The sequence below is a fragment of the Wyeomyia smithii genome, chromosome 1 (assembly GCF_029784165.1).
Source record: "Wyeomyia smithii strain HCP4-BCI-WySm-NY-G18 chromosome 1, ASM2978416v1, whole genome shotgun sequence".
Lineage (NCBI taxonomy): Eukaryota > Metazoa > Arthropoda > Insecta > Diptera > Culicidae > Wyeomyia > Wyeomyia smithii.
This window is the reverse complement of record NC_073694.1, coordinates 118,872,604-118,887,730: the sequence shown is the minus strand read 5'-3', so window position 1 is coordinate 118,887,730 and position 15,127 is coordinate 118,872,604. Positions and strand designations below refer to the sequence as shown.

The following is a 15,127-nucleotide window of genomic DNA, read 5'->3' as shown; positions in this document are numbered from 1 at the left end:
AATATTTGTTACCCCTAAAAACGTTCACCTGCCAAATTAGGCTCCATTTACTTGGCTAGTTCTCGAGATGTGCAGAAATTTGTGTTCCATTTGTATGAGACCCCTACTTTATAAAAGAAGAAAGGGTGTCGACCCACCATGGACATATTTTTCACCCCTGAAAATATTCACATGTCAAATTTGGTTGTATTTGCTTGATTTGTTCTCGAGTTGGGCGAAATTTGTGTTTCATTTATACGGAACCTTTCCCTTACAGAAGAGAGAGGGTAGAACCGTTATGGACATTACCTCTAAAAACATTCACCTGCACAGATTTGGTTCCATTCACTTGGTTAGTTCTCGAGATGTTCAGAAATTTGTGTTTCATTTGTATGGAGCCCCTTCCTTTCAAAAGAGGTAGGGGTACGAACCATTATGGACTTGTTTTTACCCCTAAAAACGTTCATACGCCAAATTTGGTGCTATTTACTAGGTTAGTTCTCGTGATGTTCAGGGATTTATGTTTCATTTGTATGGGACCCCTCCCTTACAGAAGAGGGAAAGGTGTCAAACTACAAATTGGTTACTCTAAAAATATGCCAAATTTGGTTCCATTTACTTGGTCAGTTCTCGAGATGTGCAGAAATTTGCGTTTCATTTGTATGGAACCCCTTCCTTTCAGAATAGGAAGGGGTCTCAAACTATTTTAGCTATTTTTTTTCAGCTTATCCTTATATATATAAAATTTCACGCCGATCGGATCAATAGTTTCCAAGTCTATATAGATCATACAGACAGACAGAGCTGCATTTTTAAATGTTTAGATTTATTTACAGATACAAGAGCAACAGAAATAAATATTTACTAGAAAATGCATTGAATGCAATTACTGATGAGCTCGATGAATGGTTTTGTTATGATTCAGTGTATCAATTCACCTCGCCTTCATAAACCGTGACAATCGGATTCACTCCGATATATATACACCGAACAAGATCTCAGAAGTAAACGAAAGTTCCAAGAGTAAACACGTGTTTTCTTTGTGTATCGCGCTGGATATAACAGATTGACGACGAGGATGGCGCAGCAGGACAATCCACAACTTGCTGGAGGTGCTCCGCCACCAAACTTTCATATCGATGCGTTCCACCGGATGAAAATTCGTAGGAATAGATGGGTAGAGAGGTTAATAACGGCGTTTGCTATTTACGGTTTCGGCACCGCCGAATTGCGTCGTAATTTTTTGCTACACTTGATGGGACCGGACACCTATGAGATTGCTTGCGATAGAGTGGCTCCGCAAAGTCCACGTACAATGACGTATCAAGCGATTATCGATGTTTTGGAAGGACACTCTAATCCTCAGCCTCTCGAAATTAGCGAAAACTTCCGTTTCAAATGTCGGAAACAGGGCGACAAAAATGCCAGCTCGCTGGATGAGACCATAGACGAATACCTCACTGCACTGAGGAGAATTGCAGTGACATGCAATTTTGGAAATTATTTGGAGACCGCCTTAAGAAATCAGCTCGTTTTTGGAATGAAGAGTAACGACATACAGGCACGACTGCTAGAGCGACTACAGTTGACACTGGCTGATGCAAGGGATGTCGCAGTAGGTATGGAGTTGTCACTCAAAGGTGGAGCTGAAATAGAAGGAGCCTATGCCAAACAGGAAGTACATGCTTTACATCACCAACAAGGTAAGGCTCAAAATAAGAAAGTGGGTGGATCAAGCCAGTCTAGTGGCAAACCCGCTACTGATTTACAATGCTACCGTTGCGGTGATAAATCGCACTTAGCTAAAAAGTGCCGGCATTTGAACACAGTGTGTTCTTATTGCAAAATTAAAGGCCATCTAGAACGAGTATGCATGAAAAAAACTACTGCGAATAGAGGTGAACCTAGCCGACAGGGTTCAAAACTAAATACGGCGAAAGCCGACGTACGCGAAGGTCGTGATGCCAAAAAGGCCAGTAGCGGTGACGTTATGGTGGGAGAAATATGTACGGTTGACTCTCGACCATCAGACGCAAAAATGTGGTTGCCAGTAAATGTTTGCGGTGTAGGTCTTCGCTTCGAAGTCGACACAGGTAGTCTCGTTAGCATAATTAATACCCAATACTACGATAAACACTTCCGGAATATCAAATTGCGAAACAGTGACTTGAATCTGGTTAGTTACTGCAACACAGATATACAAATCAAGGGAGTGTTGGATGCTGACGTGAAATGTAATGGAACGAGAGCGCGTTTGCCTTTGTATGTAGTAAATTCGGGAAAACATCCCCTGCTTGGCCGAGAGTGGCTTAAAGTATTAGCGGTGGACTGGAGTTCTATTTTGCAATCTTCAGGGACAGTTCACGCGATTAATCCACTCAACATTTCCAACGCCTTGAATAAGCTTTTCACAACCTATATAAGAGTGTTCGACGATTCGATTGGAAAGATTTCTTCAGTGCAAGCGCGCCTTACATTGAAACCAACTGCAACTCCTGTTTTCTTGCGAGCTCGAAAAGTTCCGTTCAATTTAAAAAATGCGATTGACATTGAGTTAGATAAGTTAGTAACTGAAGGGGTACTAACGAAAGTCGATAACAGTAACTGGGCAACTCCGATCGTTCCCGTTAAGAAATCCGATAACAGATTTAGGATCTGCGGGGATTACAAACAAACGGTCAACCCCAACTTAAAAGTGGATCAGCATCCACTGCCAATAGCAGATGAGTTGTTCGCGTCGTTGGCAGGAGGTGATAAGTTCTCTAAAATTGATCTGGTGCAAGCGTATCTTCAACTTGAAGTGGCCCCAGAAGATAGAGAGATACTGACGTTAAATACACACCATGGGTTGTACCGACCGAATCGTCTTATGTACGGTATCGCGTCCGCTCCTGCGATTTGGCAACGCTAGATTGAAATCATTTTACAAGAAATTAACGGTGTAAGTGTGTTTTTGGATGATATTAAAATAACGGGCCCCAATGACGCGGTTTCACTTGAGTCGGCTTGAAGAAGTTTTGCGTAGGTTGGATCAGTACAACATTCGAGTTAATAGAGCGAAGTGCGAATTTTTGACGAACAAAATTGAATATTGCGGATATCTCATCGATCGAGAAGGTATAAATAAGGTACAGAAAAAGATGGATGCTATTCAGCGAAGAACAAAGATGAGGTGCGGTCGTTCGTCGGCTTCATCAATTACTACGGTCGCTTTTTCGATAATTTGAGTACCATGCTTTACCCGCTGAACAATTTGCTCAAAGATACGGTCGAGTTTAAGTGGACAAAAGAATGCGAGCATTCGTTTGCGTTTTACACAGTCAAACAACAAATGCAGTCGGAAAGATGCTTGGTGCATTATTCGCCAGAGTTACCCTTACTTCTGGCAACAGATGCTTCGCCTTACGGGGTAGGGGCTGTTCTGAGTCATGTCTATCCGGATGGTTCCGAACGCCCAATACAATTCGCGTCACAGACGCTCAATGCTACACAACAAAAGTACATGCAAGTAGACAAGGAGGCCTACGCTATTATATTCGGTGTCAAAAAGTACTTTCAATATTTGTACGGACGGAGATTTATTCTGCTTACGGACAATCATGCGGTTACGAAGATCTTTAGCGAACACAAGGGCCTTCCCGTGATGTCTGCATTAAGGATGCAGCATTATGCTACTTATTTACAATCTTTTGATTACGAAATACGGTTCCGGAAGTCTGCCGATCACGCGAATGCCGATACGATGTCAAGAATTCCAGTGAAGCAATGTGGTCCAGAAAATATTATCGAGGAATCGGACGTGGTAGAGATGAACCAAATCGATACCCTTCCGGCGACAGCAGAGGAGTTGTCGCAAGCTACTAGTGAGGACAAAAATGTTCAAACGTTGCTCCAAGGTCTGCGGTATGGACAAGCAGTTGATGGGAAAGATCGGTTTGGCATCGATCAAACGGAATTTACGATTCAAAATGGATGTTTGCTAAGCTTCGAGAGCGTGTTCTTGCAGAGCTTCATTTATTTATTTATTTATTTATTTACAAATTTACCAACAGGCAGATATTACCCTAATGGTCACTAATACATTAATACATTGTACTACGAAGCAATGAAACAAATTTAGATCGAAGGACATGAGCAGCTAGGTGAAAATCGAACACTTCTGAAACACGGTTAAAGGCTCTTTGAAGACCAACAATGGCACTGCTTGCGCTGTAGTTGGTGCGGAGAAACGGAATATGCAGTAATGATGATCTACGTAATGCTCTTGTGGGTGCGCTTATATTGATCTGACGAAGGATATTTGGACAGTCAATTCAACCTGTTAGAGTATCGGATACTACCATGGTGCGTGCTGTTTCTCGGCGTAGTTGAAGCGTGTCGATATGAAGAAGCTGACAGCGATCCTCGTATCGAGTATTCCGTAAAGGCTGCCTCCATGGAAGCAATCGGAGCGCAAAGCGAGTGAATCGACGCTGGATGCTTTCGATTCGGTGAATAGAGTTGTTATAGTATGGAACCCAGACTGGACAGCAGTATTCCAGACAGGACCGAACCAATGAATTGTACAGAGATACCAGGCAGTGGATGTTTCTGAAGTCGCGTGTCATTCGAATAATCAGTCCCAACTGCCTGGAGGCTTTCGCGATGATAAATGAGACATGTTGCTTAAAGGTGATCTTAGTATCGAGAATAATTCCGAGATCTTTCACATGGTCGACACGCTGTAATTGAACACCAGTCAGATTGTACTCGAAGTGCAGAGGATTATTCTTCCTAGTAAAAGAAATTAATAGGCATTTGCTAGGATTAAGTACCATGCAATTTAGTTCACAACAGTGTGAAAATTCATTTAACTGTTGTTGCAGGAATAGAGCGTCGCTGTTGCTTTTAATTTTGAAGAACAATTTCAGATCATCCACAAATGCTAGACGGGGACATTTTAATGACTGAATTATGTCGTTAATGTAGAGTAGGAACATCAGCGGGCCCCAATGGCTGCCTTGTGCAATCCCTGAAGTTGCGGAGAAAGATTCAGATATCTCATCGCCAATTTTTACGCTTATCGTCCGTCCCGAAAGATATGATTCCAGCCAACTCAATAGCTTGCCAGAGAACCCATACCGATCCAGTTTCGCAATGGCGATACGATGATTAATTTTGTCAAACGCAGCGGATAAATCGGTGTAGATCGCGTCGGTTTGAGCTCGCTCAACGAAGCCATCGATGACATATCCCGTAAAACAGATTAAGTTCGTCGCACAGGAACGTTTGGGAAGGAATCCATGTTGCTCCTCCGCGATGACGTTCTGGCAATGAGAATATATTGGTTCCATGTCCACTATCTCGAACAGTTTGGATGTAGCACACAATGCAGATATTCCTCTGTAGCTGGCTATGTTGCTTCGATCGCCTTTCTTATGAACCGGAAACATAAACGCCTGTTTCCAAGCAGAGGGGAAACTTCCTAAGGCTATAGATAGGCGAAACAGATGCGTAAGAGGAGTTAACAGTCCGGAAATGCATTTCTTTAGTAATGTGGCGGGGATCCCGTCAGGGCCAGGTGAGTTTGAATGCTTCAACTTAGTGACAGCAGCAGAAATGGCGCGATCGTCAATATTAATCGAGGCGATGGAGCTGCTAGAAAAGGCGACTTTGTTGGCGGCAGCGAATATCTGACTAGTGCTAAGAGATTCATCGCAAAAAACACTCGAGAATTTTGCAGCAAATAGTCTGCAAATATCAGCCAGATTATCTGCTTTTTCGGTAGCTAATTCCATCACTGGCGGCAGTCCCGCTTCTTTCCGCTGTACGTTAACGAAGTTCAAGAATTGTTTTGGATCGATTTTCAATTTTTTTTTAGATTCTCCGTCTGTAATCGGCGTAACATCGTCTCCTAAGGATCTTGTAATCATGGTTAACTGACCGGTAATGATTCCGCAGAGAAAGCGACCCATTTGCAGAATATTTTTTTAAGGTGGCATTTTTTAACCGTTTTAAGCGTCGCAATTCCGAAGACTGCCAGGGGAGGTATTTTCGAGGTCGCACTTTCGTTCGGGGTACAAAACGGGTGATCAAACCGGAGACAATCGAAGTATAATCATTTACCGCCATATCAACATTGGTGGGATTAAGACTATTTACCCAGTCGACATTATGCAGTTCTCGTAACAGTCCCTCGTAGTCTGCTCGCTTGAAGTCGTAACGAAACTGATCTTCTGGCTCGTGATAGTCGATGCTACTCAGCTTGTCGAATGTGAGGCTAAGAGCCGGGTGGTGAGTAATTGATTTAACCAGTGGTTCCGGAGCATAGGTTAACCGGGGGGCGATGTCTCTAGTGCTGACAAAACAAAGGTCAAGGCAGCGTCCGTTCTCGTTTGGATTATTATTTATTTGCTCAAGCATGGCAGCGTTATAACCGTCCAGAAGGTCAAGTGCGCAAGAATGGATGGTGGATTGATCCGGACGGGGTAAAGGAACCCATTACGAGATGGGACCCAGAATAAACTCGGCAAGTTGAAATCTCCGATTATTACAATCTTATCGCACCGTTTCGCATTGTCGTGAATTGCTAAAACTGATTGGACGTGAGCATCGATAAGTTTTTTATCGCGAGTTCTATCCGGTGGAAAGTAAACAGTGCAAATATATAACTTCCGTCCGGTTAACTGAACCGACACCCAGACTTGTTTAAGGTTTTTCCAGGCCGCGTCAACAATTTTCCGGGGCTTCAAACTGCGACGGACAGCAACAAGTACACCTCCACCAGTCTTTTTTTGACTATTATCGGGGCCACGGTCGCAGCGAAAGCCCTCATATTCAGCACCGAACAGATGAGAAGAAAGAGTACGTTCGTCGAGCCAGGTTTCTGTTAATGCAATGAAGTCGTAGCAACCATCAGAGAAAGCGAGCATATAATCATCAATGCTAGAATTCATGCCGCAAACATTTTGGTAGTACAGATATAAAGCAGTGGCGCCGGGATACGCGGTGATCGGTTGAGACGAAGAAGTGTCAAGTATTCTAGAATTTAAACACGGACGTTTGCGCTTGTCAGGAACGTGAAATGAATGGTGCTTAGCTTGTGCGAGAGTCGGGTGACTCTCGCTGTCCAAAATCAAAACATCTGCAAGGGGCAAAAGACTACTGGCGAAATCCATCGATCCGTGATTGATCAAAGTCAAATTCACGCACCAAAACTCCAGTTGGCCATGTAGACGCACGTAAAGCAGATTCCTTCATGTCTTTCGGTATTTCCTCTCGGAATGAAACAAAATTAAGTTTTGTGAGATCCGCATCCTTTTTGACAAGCAGAACAGCCTTTGGTGTTTCACTAATCCCGAGACACTCTTGGGCCATAGCGGTGATATCATTCACTGTGTGACATGGATCGAGACGACTTAAGTATAGCCAAAACTGCTGTCATTCTATTCTACCCATTTTGGTATAACGCGTACCAAATCTCTTGCCTGAGGTGCCTGCTGGTGGATGGGGATAGATCGAGAGATTGAGCAACTGATATCAAACTGTGCGGAGTGTCAATCCATTCGATCAGAGCCGACGAAAGTTTTACCTCACCCTTGGGAACCAGCAACTGAACCGTTCCAGAGGGTGCATGCAGATTTTGCCGGACCATTTCAGGATACTTATTTCTTCATAATGGTCGATGCTTATACAAAATGGCCCGAGATTCGAGTGTGCAAATCAATCACAGCTGAGCATACGGAGAGAATGTGTCGGGAGATTTTTAGCCGATTCGGAATTCCGGCCGTGTTCGTGAGTGATCACGGAACCCAGTTTACGGCGGAATCGTTTCAAAGATTCTTGAAGATCAACGGAATAACACACAAGATGGGTGCACCTTACCACCCCGCGACTAACGGTCAAGCGGAAAGGTACGTACAAACATTTAAGCAAAAGCTCAAAGCAATACGTTGTCCGAAATCGAAACTAGATGTCGAAATTGCCAATATTCTAATGACATACCGAAAGATGATTCATCCGTCAACCGGACGATCACCCTCTATGATGGTGTTCGGGAGACAGATTCAGTCCCGATTGGACCTAATGCTACCTACAAATTCAGTGAGAAAACTAGCTAACCCCGTTAACCGAGTGTTCTTCGATGGTGATAAAGTTCGTGTCCGCGATTTTCTGTCGGCAAACAAGTGGCAGTTCGGACAGGTCGTTTCAAAGCTGGGCAAAATGCGATATTCGATTCGCTTGGATGACGGAAGGCTGTGGGAAAGGCATGTGGATCACATGTGTGGCGTTGGATCGAATTTGGATTCGTCATCAAGAGCAGGTTCGAAGGAGATGGCTCCAGAGTTTGCAACTCCTATTGTAATAACAGCATCCAGTGGCGACAACCGCAGTTGCGAGGTTCAACCGGTAGTTGGTACATCCTTCACATCAGAATCTCAAGCACCCCCGCCTGTTCAACCCATGGTGAACGGCGGTCATCAAGCTGTAGTATCGGAAGGCGCACGAATGGGGAACGTTGAGCCAGTTCAACCAATACGTCGTTCGAACAGGGTAGTGAAGCCACCATATAGACTGGAATTCTAATTTTTTTGCAATTTAAATTTTAATTTAAAAGGGGAAGAGTTTTTATGATTCAGTGTACCAATTCACCTCGCCTTTATAAACCGTGACATTCGGATTCACCCCGATATATATATACACCGAACAAGATCTCAGAAGTAAACGAAAGTTCCAAGAGTAAACACGTGTTTTCTTTGTGTATCACGCTGGATATAACAGGTTTGTTGATTATTGTCGATAGCAAACGAATCCCACAAGCAAAGCACAGTTCCGTAACCTGTTCTCAGTGTGCTCGGCCACCTCCTCCTCAGTGGCTTGCAATTGGCGCAGAAATATATAGGCTCGCCGGCCTCAGCCTGCAGACATTAATTGAAACACGCGCGCGACACACATTTGGTGCTAATACGAATACAATTTGTTGGACTTAAACACACAATTTATTCTTACTTATAATTGATTCTTAGGACTTATAAATATTAAAAACACTAGACAAGGGCTTCGCCTTGTTCGACCGACTTCGATTGGATCGCTTTCAAACTGATCTGAACTTCGATGTTCAGAATTCTACAGAGCTGCTAATGATCTCATTATCGATACCCAAAATTAGGCGAGTGCCGATCAATTGACAGGTTACCAAGCTGCATGAGAATCGGCCGCGGTTACGTACGTAGACACACAATACAAAATAAAACAGTTAATAGCATAATTAGAGTAAAACATATATAGTGTACAGCTTTGTGGGCAAAAGAATGCAAACTCCATTTCAGTAAGGTCGATGTGCTCTACTCAAAATTATAGCAAATTTACAATTGTAGTAGTTTTGGGTACTAAATTTTAAACTCCGTTTTTTTCCACTAATCCTTCTCAGGGAACGTCCATATATAACGTAGCTTTTTAGGTTTTTTTTAAACCCTCTAGATGAATACGTAATCTCCTAACAAACCAGTCGGTTCGAGTCTCGGCTAGGCGGAGACTGTTAGGGCATCCTTAACAGTGCGGTACCATTTAAGTTGTTATGGCGGCTGTGTACAGCGCGGCTATTTTGCTCACTTACCCGTTTTCACACCGGTCGTTGCTATCGTTTCAGTTTGACGTTTCATCCAGCATAAACCTTTAGCAGCGCTGTTATCGGGCTGCTAAATTTAAGAGTGCGATGCTTCCCGGAAGCTCGGCTACTATTTCTCTAGCACGTTTAGCAGCGACCGGTACGGTGGGCAGTGATGATAGAGCGCTGCCAAACGGGGTAAAGAAACGCACCGTTAAGGATGCCCTTAGTATCAGTAGGATCGTAGCAATGAGGTATGCAAAGGTGAGGAAGAAGAAGACATTTGTCTGTATTAGTAACGAAAAAGAGGTAACCAGAAGCACGTGTTGGGGTTGTGACGTAGATCTCCAAAAACAAGAAAATGCCATTTGGAATTGTGTTCCGCATTGTTTAACGACGCAGGTAGGCATTTTCAGCCGTAAACTGTCATAACTTGTGAAAATTTCTTGAAAAAAATGTACCGAACATTGATTTTTGAGCATTGTTTTTTGACTTCTACGTCATCACTGTTAACAAAAGAGGAGCCCTTTAAACCCGAGACTCAAACCATCTCCGTACCTTTCTATATTCCATTGGGATCGTAGCGCTAGCCAGGGGAGATCTATCTGTCAAACATCGTGTAACCAACATATTCGGCAACATGGCGTTTGTTTTGGTTTTTGTTCTTTTTGGTCGTGAAATTGATCGATGTAAAATAGGTAAAATATTATAGAATTGGAACGTTTTTTATCGAAAAACGAGAATCCGCGGAAAACTTTCAGGAAATTGTTTTGTAGTGATTTTTCCCCCATTATTGTTCATAGTTACAAACATCATGGACCAACAAACGAGTTGATCTGCGATAACGCACACATATATGAAATTTGACAGCAGTGAATCCCCTCTGGCGCTAGCCCCGCAATTGTCCTGTACACGAAACAGTCGGCTGCGAAGTCTATGTATAAATACGTAGCTTTACAATACCCCCCCCCACCCCTTTGTCAATTGTTTTTGCAAATTTTATTATCAAAAATATTCCTTGTATCATAAATGAACAAGAAAAGAAGTAATGAAAAGTACCCTAAACAGACAAAACAGTGATAAAAAATAACAATTAGAAAAAATCCAAATTTTTTTCGTAGTTTGATATTTGCTACGTAGCTTGACTTGACCCCACCCCCCTCCCCTCGTCACAGTTCGTAATAAAACTGCAAACCTCCCCTCCACCCTCGAATGTTACATCATTTATAGATGTTCTCTTTTCTTAAAACAATTGTGCTTGTACATAGCAAATTGAAATTTTATATCCTTCACTACTAACTGGAATGAATAATACAAAATGGGAAATGTGCATTTAAATAAGTATACAACGTAAATGTATCAGAATATATCTACCGCCGGCTGAGTAGTTAAGGCAGATAAAACAATCGAATTTTGTCTATTAAAATTTTATTTTAATGTGCATCGTGAGAACGATCCCATCGTTGGATGAAGTAAATCAAAGGTATCATTTCTTGAAACATTCATATGTACCCGCCAGCAAAGGAAGATAAAATGTTCATTTATAAATGGGGGAGGTGAAATATATTGCCTATACGGTATCGTAAATATTTCGGCAAAAAGTGGATATTATTGTACACAGTATCTAGAATTGTTTTAGGATTCTTATCATGATTTGATTGGTAAACTTATCCGCTGTGAGACGCCTGGTAATAATAAGCAACTCAACCGTGGAAAGTGTCTGTAAGCAGGAGAGTAAATAATCATTTTAGTCAAAAAATTCAATTTATTGTTGGGTTAATTGCAGCTTTTCAAGCATTTACGTAATTTTTTGGGGAGAAAAAATATCATAAATGAATTGCATGAGATTTAGCCAATCGATTAGACCATTGAGTTAGTCTCGAGGAAAGATGCTGGTCTAACAAACCAGTTGTCGCGTACTCAAATCTCTGCAGCGAATGGCCCTTACACAGTACCAAATAATGAAATTTACAACTAATACAAATGAAAGCACATAACGGTTTTAGCACATAAAGTGAAAAATATATACAATTTCACACCGTTAATAATGCACAATACAGAATCGTTTTAAGCCATGTAAATTTGTACGTTAATTGATATAAACTTAAAGCTTCGAATATAAATATGCATGCAAATTCACAATATATTCATTTACATTGCATGTGAATATAATGCCACACAATATTATATGGTTTCCAATGCTCCATTTATATGCATTTAAAGTAATGTAAATGTTTTATACTGTGTAGAGTCAATTTGCTATGACGAAACTTAAAGAGATTTTAAAGGCTGTCGAATTTAAGCTTCAGCTGCTGTAAAACTTCAGCAAACTGTACCTAACTCCTCGACCTTTGAGCTGAATCTGTGTGAAATCCGTAAGCTCAAGTTTCGATGTCAAATTCTTCTGGTTTTGCAAAAGCTCAGTTATTGGCAAGCCATCGGGAAATTCGATGTTATGTTCAGATACTGAATCAGACAACATCTACGCCATTTTGATTTCTATATATTTTTGCACAGAGAGTTCACGCGGTACTTTTTCTAATGACATTCGGTATGACGTTGCCATGTTCACGTAGATGTTATGTATGTCACATAAATCATGTTAAATGACAGAAAATGAATAAGTACATGAAATTTCACGTAACAGTAATGTGAAAAATATTTTGAGTGTAGAATTATTAGATGGGCAAGTGAGATTCGAAAATATCTGATTTATCAAAATTTTAAGAACTTCTAGAAATATCTCGCTTGAAATTTTTGCGTGCGAATCGTCTTGATGTGGAGTGATTGGAATGACAGTTTTGATAACAACTTTCATAGACCACAATTTTCTACCATGGCGTGTGAAGTTTAAAGCCTGTGTCTTTGACCGAGAGTCAAATATTTGTCACTTTTTGACAGATAAAAATTTGGTCAAAGATAATTATAATATTATAATTATTTGTCACTCTCCAATTTTAACATGGGGCAAACAAGAACCATGATGTCAAATAAATTTAATAAATTTGTAATTTAATAAATTTGACAATTATGTCAGAAGGTCAAGTATTTGACCATTAGACAAAGAGTGTACTACAGGCTTAAGAATAACAATAATAAAAAAAAAGGAAAAATATACACCAACTTTTTAGAATTATTGAGGGACGCAAAATAATACGTTGCCATCGGGAAAGTTATTGGGAGGGAGGTGCGCAAAGTGTCATACCCCTTCAAGTTTGATATGTCAAATAAATTTATCTTTGAGCGTCTTAGTAGAATGGAATTGAATATTGAGAATAGGTTATGTTTCCATTTAATTCTACTACAAACAATCGCATACCCTTTAATCGAATACCGTCCGAAGATACGTATTTCGGTTGCTACATGCAACCATCATCAGTGCTTATGTGGACTGTTGAAGAGCATAACTGAGTAACCCCCTTTTTATATGCGAGGTAGAAGTAGGTAGGCGGTAAATTCCTAAATTTAAGTTAGGTATTCATATGTTGTGGTTGTTATTGTCCTGTACTGGATCTAGGGTTTTTGGGTAGAATTTTGAAAAGCCATGAAAAATGATTACCTATACGTCTTTATTGAGCAGTGTAGGGTTGTCGATATTAAAAATAAAATATCGATATTCGTTTTATCGATATTAAAAGCGGCATCGATATTGAAATCGATATTACGTGTCGATATCGATATTTTATCGATATTTTCCTTCATATATTTTTTGTTTGGATTTTAGTTAGGCCTGAAACAAACTGAACGCCGACGTGAGCGATCGGGCGAGATTCTTGCCGAAGGTTAATAAACAGCCGTTAGTAGAGTTGTTCATTAACCTACGGCGAGAATCTCACCTGATCGGTCGCGTTGGTGTTCAGCATGTTTCATGCCTTAAGCAGGTATTAGACGAAGCAAATATTTGCTATTTTTTAATACAGATTTTATTTTGTGTAAATAAAAATCGTACCAAAAATAGCAAATATTTTCGTCGTCTAATACCTGCTTTAGTATTGCATATTCCGGCGAAGGGTTTGCTATTTCATCTCGTCCGTTAGGACAGCGGGCCGTTTGCTGATCGCTTTACGCAAGGTGCATTTTCCAATCAGATTAAACCGACGTTTCGTGAGCCGCGTCTCCTAATCGTCACTGATCCATTGACTAATCAGCAGCCAGTTACTGAATCATCCTACCTGAACATTCATGTTATCGCTTATGTAACACCGATTCTTTACTGAAATTCATCGATCCTGCCATCCCAATGTAACACCAAGGCATCGCATTTGATCGGTTTAATGTGGTGGTAATTGCCCCGAGAAGTTCCACACCCAAATTTCTGGAAATTCGCTCTATACATGCTGTCAATAAAAAAAGAAAAATGGCAACCATATTTCTGTCGAACTGCTTACATTTTCCATCTAGCACTTATTGATTCTAATACCAACAATTCTGGTACCTACTTTTTAGTTGGTTTGCCCTAAAATAGCTGAAATAGAGTAAACGTCCTTTAATTTCTATTGACCTATTTTCGAATAAATATATTTATCAATGGAAAACCCAGCCTTAACCAGGGTTGCCACCCAACCGAGAAAACCGGGAAAAAACCTGGAATTGTTTGGAACCGGGAAAAAACCGGGAATTGCACTGAATATTACAAGCCAGGGTGAGATTGTCAGCTATCTCATGGCGATCACTAAAATTCCTTGAATAAGTTTTCTTGAAAACTACCAAGAAAGACTGGTCTTCTGACCCGGAAGAGATGGCTGACAGGTCACGGGCTGGATGGCACAATCTCACCCCGGCTGCCAGTATATTCAACTCATTTCTCACAGTGCTTATATCAGTTTTGTTTTTATTCATCTTTCTCTTGGAAACTAACTTGACCACGGTAAGCTCCCCGGGAGTAGCAGTCAAACGGCTCGAATTTTGCCTAGAGCAAATGGTTCACGAAGATAATCTCGCGGGAACTGTAGTTGACAGATTTCGCCAAGAATACTCACAACTGTTGGGTATGCATTCGACGGAGACATTGCTGACTTCCTACCGCCGTAGTGAAAAACGCCTTGATACTTTCTGTAGAGATCTGATAGCTGATTTAGGCAAGAAACGTCCTAACTTGACCGTGTTTATTAAGGAGATTTTGATCCAGCGATTGGTGTACGATGCAGTACAGGATGCCGGTGGTGAAGACGAAATTGATATCACCAAGTCGTTAATCTATTACGCTCGCGTTTCACATAGCCGATATATTGAATTGTTGAAGACAAAGAAGAAGGAGAATTCAGATCAAGATGAAGAAGCCAGAAAGAAGAATGCCACGGCCCGTGCTCTTGAAGCTAATGTGTTTAAGTGTAATTTTTTTATATATTGAATCTTCGGTGGTTGAGGTAAAAACGGTTCCTACAAACTTAATTTGGCCTAGGAGTCCCCGGTAATGAGTATTATATGCGTTGTTTATAAGTTTTAAAAATTCTACGCCCCTGCGAGCGGCCTTCCGGCAGTTAACTGGAACATTCGCCATGGCGGACGAAAACCTGCGTGCAGGCATGTTTCCAAGCTTTTTCTGTGTTTTTTTATTAATTC

At 41.2% G+C, this 15,127-nt stretch overlaps 4 protein-coding genes across 5 annotated transcripts in view; 3 read left to right on the top strand and 1 right to left on the bottom strand.

The window, feature by feature from the left end:
* The window catches only part of LOC129718088 (zinc finger MYM-type protein 1-like), a 124,911-nt gene that overhangs the window by 61,324 nt on the left and 48,460 nt on the right, over positions 1-15,127 (top strand). The window contains exon 1 of one of the 2 annotated variants that reach the window (XM_055668508.1): positions 10,207-10,263. The exons of the other annotated variant lie outside the window; for it this stretch is intronic. The gene's annotated coding sequence lies outside the window, so the exon portion shown is untranslated. Of the gene's footprint in view, positions 1-10,206; positions 10,264-15,127 lie in introns of those variants that run through there. 2 annotated transcript variants of the gene reach the window in all.
* LOC129717138 (uncharacterized protein K02A2.6-like) lies at positions 1,058-2,890 on the top strand. The gene has a single exon (XM_055666982.1). It carries the CDS (start codon positions 1,058-1,060, stop codon positions 2,888-2,890), a length of 1,833 nt encoding a protein of 610 aa, XP_055522957.1.
* On the bottom strand, positions 4,293-7,612 carry LOC129717137 (uncharacterized). Its single transcript, XM_055666980.1, has 4 exons — positions 7,434-7,612; positions 6,085-6,316; positions 5,101-5,783; positions 4,293-4,752 (listed from the first exon to the last, which is right to left on the bottom strand). The coding sequence occupies exons 1-4, from the start codon at positions 7,610-7,612 to the stop codon at positions 4,293-4,295; spliced, it is 1,554 nt and encodes a 517-aa protein (XP_055522955.1).
* LOC129717136 (uncharacterized protein K02A2.6-like) lies at positions 7,636-8,544 on the top strand. The gene has a single exon (XM_055666979.1). The coding sequence runs from the start codon at positions 7,636-7,638 to the stop codon at positions 8,542-8,544; it is 909 nt and encodes a 302-aa protein (XP_055522954.1).